General features: G+C 44.6%; 2 protein-coding genes across 5 annotated transcripts in view; one reads left to right on the forward strand and one right to left on the reverse strand.

Moving 5' to 3' along the window:
- Nucleotides 1-14: 14 nt before the first annotated feature.
- On the reverse strand, nt 15-3,179 carry srsf2a (serine and arginine rich splicing factor 2a). Of its 2 annotated transcripts, XR_008567385.1 has the most exons (4): nt 2,338-3,179; nt 1,672-1,990; nt 815-904; nt 15-437 (listed from the first exon to the last, which is right to left on the reverse strand). XR_008567385.1 is itself a non-coding variant. In XM_054765950.1 (3 exons), the coding sequence occupies exons 1-2, from the start codon at nt 2,670-2,672 to the stop codon at nt 1,690-1,692; spliced, it is 636 nt and encodes a 211-aa protein (XP_054621925.1). In that variant the 5' UTR covers nt 2,673-3,178; the 3' UTR covers nt 15-904; nt 1,672-1,689. The 2 variants fall into 2 exon arrangements, 1 of the variants encoding a protein (XP_054621925.1); XM_054765950.1 differs by having other exon boundaries at nt 15-904; nt 2,338-3,178.
- The window catches only part of rnf157 (ring finger protein 157), a 34,603-nt gene continuing 18,402 nt past the window's right edge, over nt 3,020-19,220 (forward strand). Inside the window, exons 1-2 of one of the 3 annotated variants that reach the window (XM_054765894.1) lie at nt 3,020-3,850; nt 8,988-9,106. In XM_054765894.1, coding sequence (XP_054621869.1) covers nt 3,763-3,850; nt 8,988-9,106 — 207 coding nt within the window. In that variant the 5' untranslated portion in view covers nt 3,020-3,762. The remainder of the gene's footprint in view (nt 3,851-8,987; nt 9,107-19,220) is intronic. The other 2 variants (XM_054765903.1, XM_054765883.1) reach the window with 2 other exon arrangements.

Consider the following 19,220-nt stretch of genomic DNA (forward strand, 5'->3'; position numbering starts at 1 on the left):
ATACACACACACCATTTCCAACAAAAATTTATTAGCATTCACCTGAAGCAAGTACACTGAAATAGAGGTTAACAGGGGAATGCGTTCCACAAAAGGTGTGATGAGGCAGCCAAAACTGCCTTTTTTTAATTTTGATGTCAACCCTCGCCGTGAGCCACACTGGACCCACTTCCTAAAAACCCAATGATGAACCAGACAGGGGTAGAGTAAGGAAGGACACAAGAGGGTAATCAGAGGGAACGAGACAAGGAGAGAGGGGGAGAGGGATAGATGATCTGCCACACTTGTGAGCTTACAAACCGGCAAACAGCAGCGGAGGGTCGAGCCCCGGAACAGTGCCGGGCACTCAGCACCGCAACACGCCACACCATGTCACCACCGCACTGCACCGCATCTTAACAGCTAACCAGCATTACTCAACTGCTACACAACTGCGCCTAGTGCACAAAAGATACACAAGAAAGAGGGTTAGAGTCATAGGAAACAACTTTAACCAGACAAAGAGTTGACAGAAAAGGGGGGAAGGGGGCAAAGCCACACTCACAAGGTTCATTAATGTACATATGTTCTTGTCCAGTCGAATGGGGAACAGTTTTAATTGACAAACTCTGGAAATTTGTTGAGAAAAAAAAAACCCCAGGTATAACATGGTCTACTAGAAAATGTATATACGGGTATAAATTCAAATAAATGGAGGCAAACAAAAATATTTCAAGATGCTCAACTTTGTAAACGCTGACAATGACATTTGTTTGGGTAAATCAAGTGAAAGCAAACTTAAAAAAAAAAACATTTTAGACCAAGTTCCAATAACCTTTCAGTCTGCATTCAGTGGCAAGCAAGTCCACATGACCGTTGTAAGACTCTTCCTGGTGTCCTCAGCAAAGGATCAATCATCTGAGATCTGGAAGGATAATACAGAACAGAGTCACAAAACGCAATAATAACTCCATAAATTCAATCTTGTCAGAGTACACCTATCATGGCCTGCATAGTCCTTACTTGTTAAAACACCTTCCATGGTACTAACATTCCCAAAGACTAGCTCTACATAGGACTCTTTGCACGCGGGCATATTTGAAAACAAACCTTAGGGTGCGTTCCCCTTGTGAGAGGCGGGAGGGGGCGCACAGGCGGGCCGAGCGCGTCCGCCCGCGATTCCCGTGAACGTACCTCACCACACCACCTCAAACACCAACTGACAGCCCCGCGCCACCGCCATGACGACCTGCTCCTGAGCAACCTGCTCCTGAGCAACTGCCATCGCCCTCAGCAACAGACAGGTCACATGGGCGGGTCACACACTATAACTGCTCTCACACTGCCACACCCCCATCTCCTCCTCCTCTCTTTGCAAACAGGACTCAGCAGCTTGGAGGAAAGAATTCCACATTTAGGTAAACGTTTTTGAGTGAAGCACACCCATATACACTCACATTACTGCCAATTTGTCATGTTTATGAGCAACAGTGGATCAGGCCCTCTGTTGCATGTGTGTGCATTTTACGGTTTGCAGTAAAGAACACACACAGTCGTGGGCCAAATCGTATTTCTAAATATGGTGACGGTTCTGCTGACTTGGTTGCGTATGAAGACATTGACAACGCAACACCAAGGCAGCAGAAAACAGAACAGTGCATTTGTCAAAGTTCCGCCCTTCCCCACAAATACCGTCATGTCGCATCCAACTTAAGACTCTGTCCCGTTGTCCTCCGGAGACTTGGGTCGACTCTTAGACTTGGACCTGGATCTGGACCTTCTGTTGGAAGCCGGGGTCCGACTCCTCGACTTAGACCGGGACCTAGAGGGCGACTTTGACTTGCTCCTCCTCGGAGTCCTGGACTTGGATTTAGACTTGGACCTGGACCGTGACCTGGATCTGGAGTAGGAGCGGGATCTTGAGCGGCTGTAGCGACGGCGGCTCCGGGATCGGGAGCGGCTCCTGCTCCTGGAACGGCTGCGTCTACGGCGACGAGGGCTAGCCGAACGACTACAGGGAGAGAAACATTACAACATTTATAAATGGCCTTAACAATAGAGACAGCTGTACACAGTGTGATATACTATGAGGTTCAAATATCAAAAGGTACTACACCAATATACACAACAGACGAATATTAAATCTTGAGTTTACTAAAAGAGGAACCGGAAATAGCATACGGACAAACACGTAATAAGGCATACTAACAAACAAAATGGCTGGCTAACGTACACTGAACGTTTTACTGAACAAATACAAAACTAATACGAACGGAAAATGGCCGCCTAGCAAACCACCACGTGCTAACTGATGAAGAATTCAATGTTATATTTTAAGAGTTCCTCCTACGTACGTACCCCCCGTATCTGCGCGGCGGAGCTCCCCTTCGGCTATACATTGAATCTGGTGGTCGCCCGTAGCGGGCCATCTGCACCCGGAGCTCTCGGCCGTCGAGCGTCGCGCCGTCCATGGCGTCCATCGCGTCCTCGGCGTCGCGCTTGTCGTGGAAGCGCACGAAGGCGAAGCCACGACTCTCCTTGGTGTACCTGTCCCGGGGTATGTAGACATCTCCCACCCGGCCGTACTTCTCGAATACCCGGCGGAGAGTCTCCGGTGAGGTCCGATAGGTTAGGTTGTCCACTTTGAGAGAGGTCATCCCCTCGACGTCTGGCGGCGGCCTACCGTAGCTCATTTTCCCACAGCAACCGCTTGGGCGGTCAACGCTATAGTCGTCCGGTCCTGGATATTGGGTACTCAGTAACGAGTCGCTGGTAGCTCCAAAATGCCCACTAGGACTCAAAATAAGTCGAGTCTAGAAACAGGCACGCATTGGCGCCACCAGAACCGCGCGTTGCTCTTATGTAAAATGGCGGCAACGAAGCTTCTTCTCCACTCTTTTCTTTGCGGGCCTGCGGTGACCCGGTCTGATTGGCGGATGCTCCGCCCCTTCCATTGTGCTCCACTGCCCCTGGCGACAAGGAGGTATTACTGTCGGACTTTTTTTCTGACCCTTTGTGCCGTTTATCGGTCATGCTTCAAAATGCGTTGCCATATATGTTTTGATTAAAATGTTTGTGAGCCCACAACATTTGCACCGCAGTGCCTTGTTTTTTTCAATAACACAAACCCCGAGGTGTCGCGTAAATAACTTATTTTACCACAGCTAGTAAGTTGCTAACGCATTACGTTAGCTCCCCCTTCATGTTGCTTCTCGGTGTGCGTTTGATTCACGAAGCGGATCTCCCCGCCGGGGTGGCTCTCTGCTAGATGCTGACCCGAGCTGGAGAGAGAGAGCGCGAGCGAGCGGACTGCACCAAAACCAAGGTCCGGATTTGAGCACGCTGACGTCACGGGGATCTACAGACCTCTTTGACAGGATCCAGCGAGCACAGAGAGAGTGGGGGTCTTAAGGTCCCCACCTATGACCAGCAACCTACCGCCCGCTTGTATCGATGCAATCGTTGCTTGTGGGAGCGTTTAAAGTCAATTCCAGGCTGTGATCGAGGGACTTTGGCGCAACGTGAGTGCGCTCGTTTGTTTTTAAAGGGAATCCCGCTGCCCTCCCCCCCCCCAGCCTGGCTCCAAGCTCCACCGTTGACCGGCTTGGATAAACAACCAGCGGACAACTAATCCCCGGGACGCACACATTAACGGTGCGGGGGCTCGGTCCCGGTGAGAAATGGACAGGGCAGCACCAGCTGGATTAAATGATCCGGAATAAGCAAGTGGGGACGAAGCGACCCTGAATGGTCTTTATGGTTATTATTCATATTTGACTGGAGATGGGGGCTTTTGCGAGCAGACAAAATATAGGCGTGGAAGAAGTGGACATTCCGTCCAATTCGGTGTACCGTTACCCACCGAAATCTGGTAAGTCTCCAACAACAGGTCAGGCCGGTGTGTGTGTGTGTGTGGTGTGGTGGTGGTGGTGGGGGGGATATGGTTCCACGCTGCATCTTATTTAACGTCATTTGTGTTGCACTAAAATTGAAATGTAATGTCAGGCCTTCAGGGCAGTTAAACAGAGGGATGATGAGGGATTATATTTTATTGTCATATTACCTAGTGATCAGCCGTTCCTACATGTGATTGACTGATCATTTACTACACTTCATGCATGGATTGATCATTTACTTTAATTTATACACTCACTGGCGATACAACATTAAACAAACTCGCATAAATCCATTTCAAGTGGTATAGTACTACATTATGCCGTTTGATTGGAAGCAGCTGACCCTTTAGTATAATGCAGTGCAATTGCACGCCACTTCAAAGATTACATGTGTTTAAATGTGCCAATCAAATATGAGCGTTATTTGTGATGCAGCTCTTGTGTTGGTCCTCCCTGACTGATGTGGCAGACATAGTTACACAAAGCAAATTTACGTTGTCGGGCCATTTAATGAAAGTTATCAGGGACTATATCTATATCAATATCGTAACTGCACCTGTCTGCCAGCAAAAGAACTAAGTCATCATCTTGGACTAATTCATACCTGTCATCCCGTTTTCCCCAGAAACTTTCATATTTTGCCCTTCTTTGTCATTGTTCTCGCGTTTGAGGAGTTTCCATAAATTACCTGTATTTTAACATTGATAATATATTTTTTTTAAATGGTGACGATATCCACGCTTGAGCGACAATTTACAGAATTTCCCATATTTTCTTAAAAATGTTCCTTTTTTCAAATGCAAATGTTGCCAGGTATGAACTCATTTGTTCTGTGGGACACATTTTCAGAAAGCTAAGCTTCTCCTTTCACTATTATTATTATTTTGGCATGTCATTTACCTCACTAAATGGCTAATATAGTCATAAAAAAAGCCAACATTAAAACAGACAGCACTTGAAGATCCTCTATATGACAGGAGAGTGCTGCTGTTTTTAAAGACATACTAACTACAAAAACACTTGTCAAAAAGCATGTCAAAGATCCTCCACAGCAGGGGTGCTTGCACTTTTTCAGCCTGTGAGCTACTTTTAAAATGACCAAGTCCCAAAGATCTACCTCCTACCATGAATATAGAAAATATATAGTCTTTATATTTTTATATTTATAAATATGAGTATACATTGTACATGTATATCGGGGTGCACACACTTTTTCACCTGTAAGTCCACATGATCTCTTACTATAAAACATATATATATAAAACATAATATATTAAATATAAAATAATATATAAAATAATTACATATATATCAAATCTAACCATAAACTTTTAAACTACTATACTAAATACTAATAATTACCATATCACATTTACAGTTTTAAAGTTTACAGGTAATCAAAGCAGCTGATATCATTCACAAATAATTCACAGTTCAATTCAATATGGCAATAAAGATAATTACACGTAAGTACTGGTATTATGTCTGTCAAAATAGATACGTAGCCTTCATTAGGCACTAGGGGTGTAACGGTACACTAAAATGTAAAAGGTTCGGTTCAGTTTCTTGAAGTGCTCTGTTTGGTTCATTTTCAGAACAAAAAAGGCAGAAACAAATGACTTAAAATGCTTTTATTAAAAAAAAAAATGCGAACAGAACTTTTTTTTAATGAATCTTTGTGAATACAAGTGAGCCATTTGGGTGATAAATATTTTTTTTTTTTAAATAGAAAAATAATAATAAAATAAACTGCTGTATTTAAACGTTGTGGCGAAATGTAACGGACAGTTACAGTTAAATAGCTCTGCTGCTGCGCGTGAAGTCCAACCATCGGTCGTAAGTGAAATGGCGGACACATGTGATCACTTTTATCTTTTTCATAAAGTGCTGGTATAACTTTCTGGCTAAAGTGAGGACGTGATGGTATTTCGTAGCGAGGTACAAGAACTTTAATCATATACAGTCATGGAAAAAACTATTAGACCACCCTTGTTTCTTCAGTTGATTGATCCATTGTAATGCCTGGTACAACTAAAGGTACATTTGTTTGGACAAATATGATGATGATAACAAATATAGCTCATAAGAGTTGAATTTAAGCGCTGATATCTAGCAACTTCCATGCTTTTCGTGATAATAACCCAAATCACTTAAGTTCTACATGAATAGCTATAGCATTGTACTGTCAAACAATTGAAGTCTTATGAGCTATTTGTGTTGTCATTGTTATATTTGTCCAAACAAAGGTACCTTTAGCTCTATCAATGAACAAGAAAGTGAAGAAACAAGGGTGGTCTCATCATTTTTTCCATGACTGTACTTAAAGCCAGCGCTCTCAACAACTGAATATGGACGTAATCTTGTGGCTCCAACTCCGTGTGTTCCTGCTTTGGCCCGGTCAGCGCTGCTTGCTAGAGGTTGTTTATATGCTAAAGTTATCTGTGTTTGAACTAAGCTGGTTTTCTTTCTTGTCGATGTAACGTTCCCTGCCAGATGATGCCGTTTTAACATGTTAGACGTGTTTCCTGCAGCATACCCGATATCCGTGGAACAATGTCGACACACAACTTTGGATTTATCCACTTGCCTTTGTCCATCCGTAATTTTAACAGGGAAGCCAAAGTGTTCCGAAACAGGAGACCGTAATGAGATGGGAGGGTCTTCCAGCTCAGGCCATGATGCCATCTGTCACGCCTGCGAGCTACTAGCGTTCCTCCCCCTCAGTCAGTAGTGTCCGACAATCAGAGGCGACCATGCGGAAACTCGCCCAGGACTTTATCCGCATGAAGTGCTTAGATCACTCTAGTAATGGCATAAAATATAACCGAAATGGTGCGCAAGTGGACGGAAATTAAAATGATTATGCAAAAGACAATGCAGCCAAAATCAAGGCAACATATTAAAAAGGTTTCAGCAACGGGCATTTTACCGGCGACCAGTCCAGGGTGTACCCCGCCTGTCGCCCGAAGTCAGCTGGGATAGGCTCCAGCATGCCCCCGCGACCCTAAAGAGGAGAAGCGGTATAGAAAATGGATGGATGGATGGATCATGAAATGATAGTTTAAGAAACAGAAGTGTAGAAAAACACGCATTTCTATAGGGGAGTTCATGGCACAATAACGTTTATTGTAGATATAGGCATCTTACTGCTGAGTTAGTTTATCCATAATCGTAATAATAAAGACAAAAGTTGCATCTCTGTGTGTAGTCTGAGATGTGACATTCACCATTGCCACGGGGGAGGAAGAGCCAATCAAGAGGGGAGCTTAATGACAGCTGACTGATGTCATGTGCTATCTATGAAGCGACATTTATACGATCGACCCAAATTACCTTTGTGATCGACCGGTATCTCGCGATCGATGTAATGGGCACCCCCGCTCTACAGTATGTGACAGGAGTGCACTGCTGTTTTTAAAGGCATATTGCAAAAAATCTGCATGAGAATGGACAGGACACAGGAGAAGGAAACCTGGAGAAGAACATCTCAGTGCCCCAAATGGCAGAAATACTACGGGTGTGACCTGACCTGACCTGACCTGCAAAAAACTAATGTTAAATCCCATATGACTGAGAGCGCTGCTGTTTGTACATACTAACTACAAAAAAGGCTAGTCAAAGATCTTCTACAAGTCAGGAGTGCTCTGCTGCCTTTAAGCACCTCCTCCAAAAAGCATGTAAAAAAAAAAAGCATGCCATAAATCCTCCATATGACGGGAGAGCTGTGTTGTTTTTAAGCCCTTACGACAAAAAAAACAGTAGTCACAGATCCTCTATATGACAGGAATGCTCTGCTGTTTTTAAGGACCTACTGCAAAAATTCTGGTCAAAGATCCTCTATATGACAGGAGAGCACTGATGCTTTTAAAAACATACTAACTGCAAAGAACATTTGTCAAAGATCCTCTATATGACAGGAGAGCTTGGCTGTTTTTAAAGGCATACTGAAAAAACTCTAGTCAAAGATCCTCTATATCACAGGAGTGCTTTGCTGTTTTTAGGGGTATACAGTACTGCAAAAAAAAAATTTGATTCTCTCTCTATATGTCAGGACTGCTCTGCTGCTTTTAGGAATCTTTGGCATTCCACGGGCCACCGGTTGAAAATCCCTGACGTAGGATGCCCAGCACCACCAAATTCAATCAATAAAATAACATAAAAAAGATGTTGTATATATTTAAAGACACAATCGTGTATTGTTATTTATCTTAGGAGTATCAACATTTCAACTTATTCTCGTTATCCTCTGCATTTTTTTTCCTGTTTTTGTCTCCATTTTTGCTGTGGTTCTTTGTTAAATTTTATTTCCTGAATGTGCCATAGAAAAGCAAATGGCAAACATTACCAAAGTGATAGCAACACGGCCCCCTCGTGTTTGCAGAGGCCAAAAGTGTATTTGGGAATGTGATTACACTGCTGATATGACACTAATCAATCATCCGTCCTGCTCAAAATGTGGATTTTGTGTACGAGTTTGTCCACCTGCTGGCTGAAGGATGGGTGCTGGGAGCTCGAGGAAGGGGGCCAATGAAACTGATCTGTCAGGCCCAGTTCTTGTTAGCAGGATCTGGTATCAGAGCCTCTCTCTGCTTTAAGGCAGAGAAAGCAGGTCGTTCTTTTAGCTCATCGCTTTTGGGTGAAACATCTCAGCTACGACCCCCACCGCCCACATCCTGTCCAATACGTCTTTTTAAGGCCAAGGACTACAATTACAGTCATGTGTCGTCATCTTTCCCCTGTGATTAAAGGACGGGGTGTGTTATTTCGTATAGATGGAAATGTTGCAGACCAACAATGACCCGCCGTCCTCGCCGGTTTCATTTGTCTTCCTAGAATAATAACCCCCCCCCCCCCCCCCCCCGTCCCCATCATTTCCTGTAATTCCCAGCCTTTAAGCACACATCTATCGTCTTTAATCACTGCGGGAATGTTGTCGTCATCCGCCTGGGATGATGGAGGTTAATACCTCCACCGAGGAGGTCATGTTTTCATCTGTTTGTTAGCGAGCACGCACTCGACACAAGGGTGGGATGGCTTTTTGCCTTGGTGGAGGTATATGCTGCTGTTTGTAATTCATTTTGTGTGTGTGTGTGTTTTTTTTCCCGCCCGCAGGAAGTTACTTCGCCAACCATTTCATAATGGGTGGGGAGAAGTTTGACTCCACCCACCCGGAAGGTTACCTGTTTGGGGAAAACGCAGACCTCAACTTCCTCGGGACCAGACCAGTAGCGGTAAGTATTCTTAAGTAGTATTAGTATCAGCGGTTTGCGTGTTTTTGGTACAAAACATTCAGTACTGTACAGCGACATTTATGGTCATGGTTGTGGTTTCATTTATTTCGAGCGTGCATGCAGTTTACATTGAATGCTTCATGTTACAAGTCACAGTTCCACCTGTCCGAAAAAGAGTAGGAAGAAGCAGAGCTTATTTAATCCTACCCCCTCTTCGTATCAATCAATTGCTAATACATACATATGTATAGATACAGTACAAACACACACATACATATATATGCACATACGCATACTGTATATACATACAAATACACATATACTGTACATATATACATACATACATATGCACATATTCATATACACACATATATATATATATATATATATATATATATATATATTAGTAACAAAATGATGCCACATCGTTTGATAGAAATGAAAATGATCACCCTATAGTGGGGGGAAATCAAAGACACCCCAAAAATGAAAGTGAAAAAATGATGCAGCACACTGGTCCATTTGGCTAAAATGTCATTGTAGCAACTCAAAATGATTCTCAGTAGTTTGTGTGGCCCCCACGTGCTTGTACGCATGCCTGACAACGTCGGGGCATGCTCCTAATGAGACTACGGATGATGTCCTGGGGGATCTCCTCCCAGATCTGGACCAGGGCATCACTGCGGTACCTGGACGCATGGAGGAGATTCCAAGAGACAGGTAGTTACTCCAGGAGAGCTGGACAGGGCCGTAGAAGGTCCTTCAACCCTCAGCAGGATCGGTATCTGCTCCTTTGTGCAAGGAGGAACAGGATGAGCACTGCCAGAGCCCTACAAAATGACCTCCAGCAGGCCACTGGTGTGAATGTTTCTGACCAAACAATCAGAAACAGGCTCCATGAGGGTGGCCTGAGGGCCCAACGTCCTGTAGTGGGCCCTGTGCTCACTGCCCAGCACCGTAGAGCTCGATTGGCATTTGCCATAGACCACCAGAATTGGCAACTACACCACTGGTGCCCTGTGCTCTTCCCTGATGAGAGCAAGTTCAACCTGAGCACATGCGACAGACGTGAAAGGGTCTGGAGATGCCGTGGAGAACGTTATGCTGCCTGCAGCATCATTCAGCATGACCGGTTTGGTGGTGGGTCAGTGATGGTCTGGGGAGGCATATCCCTGGAAGGACGCACAGACCTCTACAGGTTAGATAACGGCACCCTGACTGCTATTAGGTATCGGGATGAAATCCTTGGACCCATTGTCAGAACCTACGCTGGTGCAGTGGGACCTGGGTTCCTCCTGGTCCACGACAATGCCCGACCTCATGTGGCTAATGTATGCAGGTAGTTCCTGGAGGATGAAGGAATTGATACCATTGACTGGCCCCCACGTTCACCTGACCTAAACCCAATAGAACACCTCTGGGACATTATGTTTAGGTCCATCCAGCGCCGCCAATTTTTTTGAGCAGTATATTAAAAAAATAATAATAAAACAAATTTTTTCTTCCCTTTTTCCCCCTTCTGTTTCTTTTTATCCTTTCCTTTCTGCCCTGTTGATATCCACATCCTCCGTCTTTGGTGTTTCACTGTGAGTGTCACTGAATGTAGATACATGAGTTCCTCATTTTATGTCTTTGTTGAGCTGGCCCTTGCAACAATTACAGTATATTGAGGTCATTGTTATTGAATGTAGTCCTTCTAGCTTCATGGCTCTTTCTTGTAGGTTATATTCTCCATTGTCCTTATTGTCATAATAATCCATCCATTTTCTATACCGCTTCTCCTCACTAGGGTAGCGGGGGTATGCTGGAGCCTATCCCAGCTGACCTTGTTTTTGAGTGGCAGGGCACATATAGACAAACAACCATTCACACTCACATTCATACCTATGGAGAATTTAGAGTCGCCATTTAACCTAACATGCATGTTTTCGGAATGTGGGAGGAAACCGGAGTACACGGAGAAAACCCGCGCACGCACGGGGAGAACATGCAAACCCCACACAGAAATGCACAACAGAGATTCGAACCCAGTTCTTCCCGATCTCCTGACTGTTACTGTGTGGCCAACATGCTAACCACTTGATCACCGTGTGGCACTGTCATAATAATATGATCTTTAATATGTATCCAGATTGCTGATATCGTTGACAACAAGCGCTCTTGCTTCTCCTGGACCTCCATTAAGTTTGATGAAGATTTTACTGTTGGTGCTGCAAGTGCTTCCCCTGCTTCCTCAGGTCTCGTGTTTTCTTGGCGATGTCGGCATTGCGTTTTGTCAGATGCTCTTTCATGTAGACGTTTGTGCCTCTCAGCTCCTTTCCCTCTTTCAGCAGTGCAGTTTTGAATGGTGAACTTAACAATGATGACAGGTGTGGTGTTGTTTCTGCCATATAGTGGGACGCAAGTGTCAATGCTGTTGATCCACCTCCTTTGATTGTGGGAAGTTAGCAATCTGTTGCTTTATTGAAGGAACCTCTCTTGACCTGGGTGTAATCTGGAGCCCTGTGAGGACCACATTGTGCATTCTGAGCCATCTCGTCAATTAAGATTTTCATTTGCTGAGTGATATTTTCCTTTGCTTCCTTCTCTTCCTCAAGGGTGGTGCGAAAGGCAGCATTATCCTTCAATAGTGCCTTGATGTCATCCTGTAGAATGTTCATATCATTGCATTTTATTCCGTAGGGTCTTTAACCTCCTTAAGAGCAGCGTGTGAGTCAGCTTGCATAAGAGCAGCAACCAATTCCACATTTTCATTTTGCAACTCGTTGACCTCTTCTCTTAGTGCTTTGATAGACTTGCTCAGTATTTTCTTCCAGAATGTTTCATGACACCAAAAGGCCATCGGTGATCATTTCATGGAGTTTCTCGTGATTAAGGTTAATTTCTGCTTTCAGAAGCGATATATCCATCCTTATATTTGCAGAATTTTGCACTGATTTTGATTGCTGATTCTCAATTTCTTGCATTATTTGTAATAGAGTAATCTCTGGTGTCTTCTTCTTGAGAAAACCTTTGAATCCTGGAGTTGTTTTTTTTATCCGAGTCCATGTTCTCCTGCGTCTTCTTCTTGAAACAATCTTTGTATTTTGGAGTTGTTGTTTTTTATCACATTTTGAGTCCGTAGATCCAGAGCCAGTATCATTTTGCTTTGTGTTTGCCATTGCTGCTAAGCAACCGTTTTGAACTTCAGCAGTTAGCCAGTTAGCTTGAGTTGCTAGCAGGTATCGACACTTGTAACTAGTTTATTTCAAAGAATCTGTACCTCTCGCCTATCCAAGTTAAAGTTGGGGGATTCAGCAAGAAGTGCTGATCTTGTGTTCATGTATTGTGGTCAGGAAAGCACCAAAATGGTTAAAATTTCCAGTATCTTCAACAAAGCTCCAGCCATACATGTCCTTCCCAGTTTATTGAGCCAAGGTGCACATTTTTTATTTTATTTGACTTTTTCTGTTGTATGAATGGCAACAGCTCCTCCCTGAGCTCCCACCTTATCGTGGTGGAGGAGTTTGCATGTCCTGATGATCCTAGGAGCTAAGTTGTCCGGGGTTTTTATGCCCCTGGTAGGGTCATCCACAACAAGCAGGTACTAGGTGAGGGAACAGACAAAGAGTGGCTCAATAGACCTCTATGATGACAAAAAAACATTGGACCATGTTTTCCCAAAGGGGTTGGGTGCAGAGTGAGCTGGGTGGCAGCCAAAGGCGAGGACCTTGCCGGTCCCATCCTCGGCTACAGAAACTAGCTCTTGGGACATGGAATGTCACCTCTCTGGTAGGGAAAGAGTGTCTGAACTGGTGCACGAGGTTGAGAAGTTCTGGCTAGATATAGTCGAACTCACCTCAACGCACAGTAAGGGCTCTGGAACCAGTCCTCTCGAGAAGAGATGGACTTTGTTCCACTCTGGCGTTGCCAGCAGTGAGAGGCGACGGGCAGGGGTAGCAATTCTTGTTGCGCCCCAGCTTGTGGCCTGTATGTTGGAGTTTAACCCGGTGACCCGGGTAGTTTTCCTCCGCCTTCGAGTGGGGGGACGGGTCCTGACTGTTGTTTGTGCTTATGCGCCAAACAGCAGTTCAGAATACCCACCATTTTTGGAGTCTCTAGAGGAAGTACTGGAGAGTGCTCCCTCAGGGGATTCCCTTGTTCTGCTGGGGGACTTCAGTGCTCACGTTGGCGGTGACAGTGAGACCTGGAGAGGCGTGATTGGGAGGAATGGCTCCCCTGATCTGAACCCGAGCGGTGCTTTGTTATTGGACTTCTTTGCTCATCACAGATTGTCGATAACAAACACTATCTTCAAGCATAAGGGTCTCCACATGTGCACTTGGCACCAGGACACCCTAGGCCGCACTACCATGATTGACTTGCTGGTCTATCATTGAACTTGCCGCCATATGTTTTGGACACTCGGGTGAAGAGAGGGGCGGAGCTGTCAACCGATCACCACCTGGCTCTGATGGTGGGGGAGGATGCCGGTTAGATGAACGACTGGCAGAGTCCCCTGTGAGAGTTTCAACTCCCACCTCCGGGAGAGCTTCGACCATGTTCCGAGAGAGGTGCCGGACTTTGAGTCTGAATGGACCATGTTCCGTGCCTCCATTGTCGAGGCAGCTGATCGGAGCTGTGGCCGTAAGGCGGTCGGTGCCTGTCGTGGCGGTAGTCCCAGAACCCGTTGGTGGACACCAGTGGTGAGGGATGCCGTCAAGATGAAGAAGGAGTCCTATCGGGCCTTTTTGGCTCATGGGACTCCGAAAGCAGCTGACAGGTATCGGCAGGCCAAGCGGTCTGCAGCTCTGGCAGTCGCTGGGGCAAAAACTTGGACATGGGAGGAGTTTGGAGAAGGAGAAGACTTCTGGACGGCTTTGAAGAGATTCTGGACCACCATTCGGCGTCTCAGGAGGGGGAAGCAGTGCACCGTCAACACCCTGTATGGTGGGGATGGTGTGCTGCTGACCTCGGCTCAGGATGTTGTGGATCGGTGGAAAGAATACTTCGAAGACCTCCTCAATCCCACCGACACGTCTTCCTATGAGGAAGCAGAGCCTGGGGACTCCACGGTGGGCTCTCCTATCTCTGGGGCCGAGGTTGCTGAGGTTGTCAAAAAGCTCCTCAGTGGCAGGGCCCCGGCGGTGGATGAGATCCGTCCGGAGTTCCTTAAGACCATGGATGCTGTAGGCGTGTCTTGGTTGACACGACTCTGCAGCATAGCCTGGACATCGGGGTCAGTTCCTCTGGATTGGCAGAACGGAGTGGTGGTCCCCCTTTTTAAGAAGGGGGACCGCAGGGTGTCGTGGACTCACACTCCTCAGCCTCCCTGGTAAGGTCTATTCAGGGGTTCTGGAGAGGAGGACCCGAGGACCGAGTTGAATCTCGAATTCAGGAGGAGCAGTGTGGTTTTCGTCCTGGTCGTGGAGCTGTGGACCAGCTCTGCACTCTCAGCAGGGTCCTTGAGGGTGCATGGGAGTTTGCCCAACCAGGCTACATGTTTTTTGTGGACTTGGAGAAGGCATTCGACCGTGTTCCTCAAGGAATTCTGTGGGAAGTACTCCGGCAGTATGGGGTATCGGACCAGCTAATTCAGGCTGTTCGTTCCCTGTATGACCGGTGTCAGAGTTTGGTTTCCATTGCCGGCAATAAGTCGGACCCGTTTCCAGTGAGGGTTGGATTCCGCCAGGACTGCCCTTTGTCACCAATTCTGTTCATTATTTTTATGGACAGAATTTCTAGGCTCAGCCAGGGCGTTGAGGGGTTCCGGTTTGGTGGCTGCAGGATTGAGTCTCTGCTTTTTGCAGGTGATGTGGTCCTGCTGCCTTCATCGAGCCATGAACTTCAACTTTCACTGGATCGGTTTGCAGCCGAGTGTGAAGCAGCCGAGATGAGAATCAGCACCTCCAAGTCCGAGTCCATGGTTCTCGCCCGGAAAAGGGCGGAAGAGTGCCATCTCCGGGTCGGAGTCTGTTGTGGTGAAGAGAGAGTTAAGCCGAAAGGCAAAGCTCTCAATTTACCAGTCGATCTACGTTCCTACCCTCACCTATGGTCATGAGCTTTGGGTAGATCGCGGGTACAAGCGGCCAGAATGAGTTTTCTCCGTATGGTGGCTGGGCTTTCCCTGAGAGATAAGGTGAGAAGCACTGTCATCCGGGAGAGACTCTGAATAGAACCGCTACTCCTCCACATTGAGAGGAGCCAGTTGAATTGGGTTGGGCATCTGGTCAGGATGCCTCCCGGACACCTCCCCGGAGGTGTTCAGGGCAAGTCCAACCGGCAGAAGGCCTCGGGGAAGACCCAGGGCACATTGGAGAGACTATGTCTCCCAACTGGCCTGGGAACGCCTCGAGATCCACCGGCAGGAGCTGGACGAAGTGGCCGGGGAGAGGAAAATCTGGGCCTCCCTGCTTAGGCTGTTGCCCCCCCCAACTCCAAAAATATTCAATTTTTAAATAAGGAATCCTACTTCGCGGTCACAGTCGGTTTTAACTGCTATAAATGAGGGATTACGATTAAGGAGAAGCCAGAGCTTGAAAAACTTCTTCCGTCATTACGGTCTCCGAGTTGTAACGACAGGCTACGCTGACAGTTCCGTTATCATGTGTTTATAAGCAAGGGCGAACAGGTAGCACCAAATCTATTTGTGGTGGTCCAAATGTATCTGTGTCTGGCCGCCACAAATAACTGGATGGACTGTATGGGAAACACTGGGCTGAAATACAAGTTATTGTTTTGTAATATTGTTCTTGTTGTGCCGTGTTTGTATTCTCGCTCTGGAGAAACGGCCTAATTTAATTTTTTGGAACGAAATGTTAAAGAATCATGTGACGGTCCGCTTACTCTTCACCTGATTGAACTTTAACGTGGTTCTTTTTTTTTCTGCTTGTTGCAGCTTGGCAAACAGTGGCTGATTGACTGGACAGCCATCATGTGGGTTAATTCTGTGGTGAATGCTCTCAAATACCAGCCTCCTCCTCATGCAGTCAGCATCTGATGGCATCCCGCGGTAGCGTTTAGCAGCCCTTCAAACTCTGGCTGATTGAAGTCAAAGTAATTAAAAATGAAAAGGAGAGAGGCTGCCGAGCCATGAGGAGTTCCCCCGCAGGGGGTTTTCGTGCCGGCTGATCACGAAAACCTGAAGGATGAGCCCACGAGCGGAAAAGAGCGTTTTGAAGTAGAGACAGCAGCCTGTTAATCTCAGCCTTACAACCCTTTATGTCTAGACTCGGGCTAAAATTAGCAGTGGCGTTTTTCTCCCGATTATGTGGGTGTTTTAATCCACCCCGTGGGCTCGGAATTCTGAATTTTTTCCCCACGACTCTCTCTTGGAACGAGTGCTTGAATAAGCTCGAGCAGCATTATATAACGCTTGGTGGCTTGTGAGCAGATGGTGCAGTAAAATCATAAAAGCAGCTTGAGTTATTGTGTACTGGCTCTCCTACAAATATGAGCAAGGACAAGCTGCATTTATAGCAGCAATTATATTTTCATGTTGTAAAAAAAGCTAAAACATGGTTTAGAACCGTTATCCCTGAAAAATGTATTTCTCTTGCAAAAATGATGAATTATAGGTATTTTTTAAACAGTTAGATTATAGGGATTTTCTTTTCAATCCCGCTGTACAATGCCTGACAGTATTATTCACACCCTTTGGATGTTGAATGAAATAGTGATCAATGTAATTAGGCTGTTTTTTTAGAAGAAGAAGAATGTGCAAAAAAGCTCCTTTCATGTCAAAGGGACAACAAATGTTTACAAGCTGATGTCAATTAATTCTAAATACTGTATATAAGGTCAAGTAAATGACTACATAAGTATTCACCCCCTTCAGGTCACCTTTAACTTGGCTGGCACATATGGATGCAGTTTTTTATTATTACTACTAGGGTTAAAATCTACATTTGAACTTTTCCTACATTGAACTTATATATATATATATATATATATATATAAATATTTTTTTTTTCTTCTTTTTTTTTTTTTTTTTTGCACATTTGCAATGATGTGAAAGCAAATTTACATCTAAGAGGCCTTCTGTATGTTGCTGACTCGTGTTTTTATAAAGGAAATGAGCCTGGAGGTGTGATGAGCCGCTGTGACGTTTCTAAAAAGACCTCCACTGTTGGCGAAATGAAAGGTTCTTTTCAGGGTCGCAGTGTTTGTTTGTGTGCTTTACAGGCGCGACTCCCGCTGAGCCGTACATGTGTAACGCTACTGCCACTCACACTCAACTTGTAGCGTGGCGTTATCCCACCACATCCTGCATGTTTCCCCCCCCTAAAAAAAACACCAAACTTGCACAGTCAGCAGCTTCTGTCAACAGAAGGGAAACACAATCCTGGTCGAAGGTTATCGATTGAAGCAATGTGATGATGTTTGATCCTAAAGCCAGGTGGGGCGTTGGCTGTAGATCAGGGGTGGCCAAAGTGCAGCCCGCAGCTTGTCATAGGTTTAGGGCAATGCTGAAAAGAGCAAAAAAAGGTTTACAAGAAGGCTAGCATCGTATAGTGTGCATACTTTTTCCTCCGAATGATGCACATGGAAAAATTGAAGGATGTGTGAGGCCACTGTGATAGAGTTTGTACATTAAACATGCTAAAACCAATCTAATGTACCGTAAAGCACCGTGTATAAACCGCACCCGTGTATTAACCGCACCCCCATTTTCAGGCTCACAGCGGGGAAAAACTCTTTTTTAGTTCATAAACGCTTGCCAAATCTTTCATCTCAAATCAACATGCGTAAAGGTACTAAGCAATTTCAAAAAGAAAAATAAAGAAGAAATCTGAACTTCGGCATCTAGATCTTTAATATTATGGCTAAGCACAGATTAATAATAATAATAATAATAATAATAATAATAAAAAATCAAAATAAAGAAATTTGCAATTTTCAGAGATGTTTTGATATCTTATCTTTCACTGCTTCTCTTTTTCTTTATTTTTATTTTATTGCATTGCTTCAGTGTGAATTTGAATAAACTCCAACGTTGTATTGTATTTTACATTGGAAGCTTAGGTTAGCTTCAGTGTATATAGAGATCGTTTCACTGTGTGAAAATACAGACAGCCGTCAGATAAGTTAGTTGCATACACAAGCATTTACAGCAACTGTACAGCAGAGGGCGGTAAAGTCAAAGCAACTGTCTGACCCACAGACGGCTATTCTAAAAATGGGCTTCTCGTCAATTTCTGCATCTGGTCACAGACCTGTCATCGTGTATAAACCGCACCCCGATTTTTTGCTTCTTACCAGCGGAAAAAAAGTGCAATTTATACACGGTGCTTTACGGTATGCCAATATTAGCTTAAGAATCTAATATTCCATATCACCATTCCATATCTTCTCTACATAAACAACAATGGTAATTAGCTTTTAGTTTTTTTATTTTAACTAATGTAATAAAAAAAATATACCATACCATAACCATAAATTATCTTTTTAATGCTAAAAATATGATTACAGTAATCCCTCGCCTATCGTGGTTAATTCGTTCCAAGCCTGATAAATACATATCCACAAGGTAGGAGTCATTATTTATAAATGTATTTAGAGCATAGCAAAACTGTTTCCAACCTTCTAATTACGCTTTTCAACATTTTTAGAGTCCTCTAGACATGAAATAACACCCCTATAGTCACATTTATGACCCAATATAGTAGACATAATAAAATAAAAGAATGAGACATAAAATAAGACTCATGCGTGTGTGTTGCTGTAGGTGTGTTCTGTTGCCTGTTTTTGGGATTATTGTGCCTGATGTGAGCTCATTCACACCTGCAATAAAAGTCCGGTGTTTGTGTGTCTTACGGAACTTTACAGTAGCATTACTGACACCTAGTGACACCAGTGTAGAATACTACGTCTTTGAATGCGTCTTCTGAGTGCCTAAGATTTGTATTTTACTTCATTTAGCCATTTTTACGCTTGAAAATACTTTATTTAGGTAAAAAAAATAGTCAAAATTAGTGTAAATGTACATATGTTTTTACTCGTGTTCAACCACAACACAGCATGAATTATTAATTTATATATTTTTGAAAAAATGCAATAGCGTGAAGGCGTGAAATTCGAGGCATTACGCTATTATTTTTAATCAGTGAATTTTCAACTTTACAGTTTTAGTAAA

Source organism: Dunckerocampus dactyliophorus, chromosome 2, assembly GCF_027744805.1.
Source record: "Dunckerocampus dactyliophorus isolate RoL2022-P2 chromosome 2, RoL_Ddac_1.1, whole genome shotgun sequence".
Lineage (NCBI taxonomy): Eukaryota > Metazoa > Chordata > Actinopteri > Syngnathiformes > Syngnathidae > Dunckerocampus > Dunckerocampus dactyliophorus.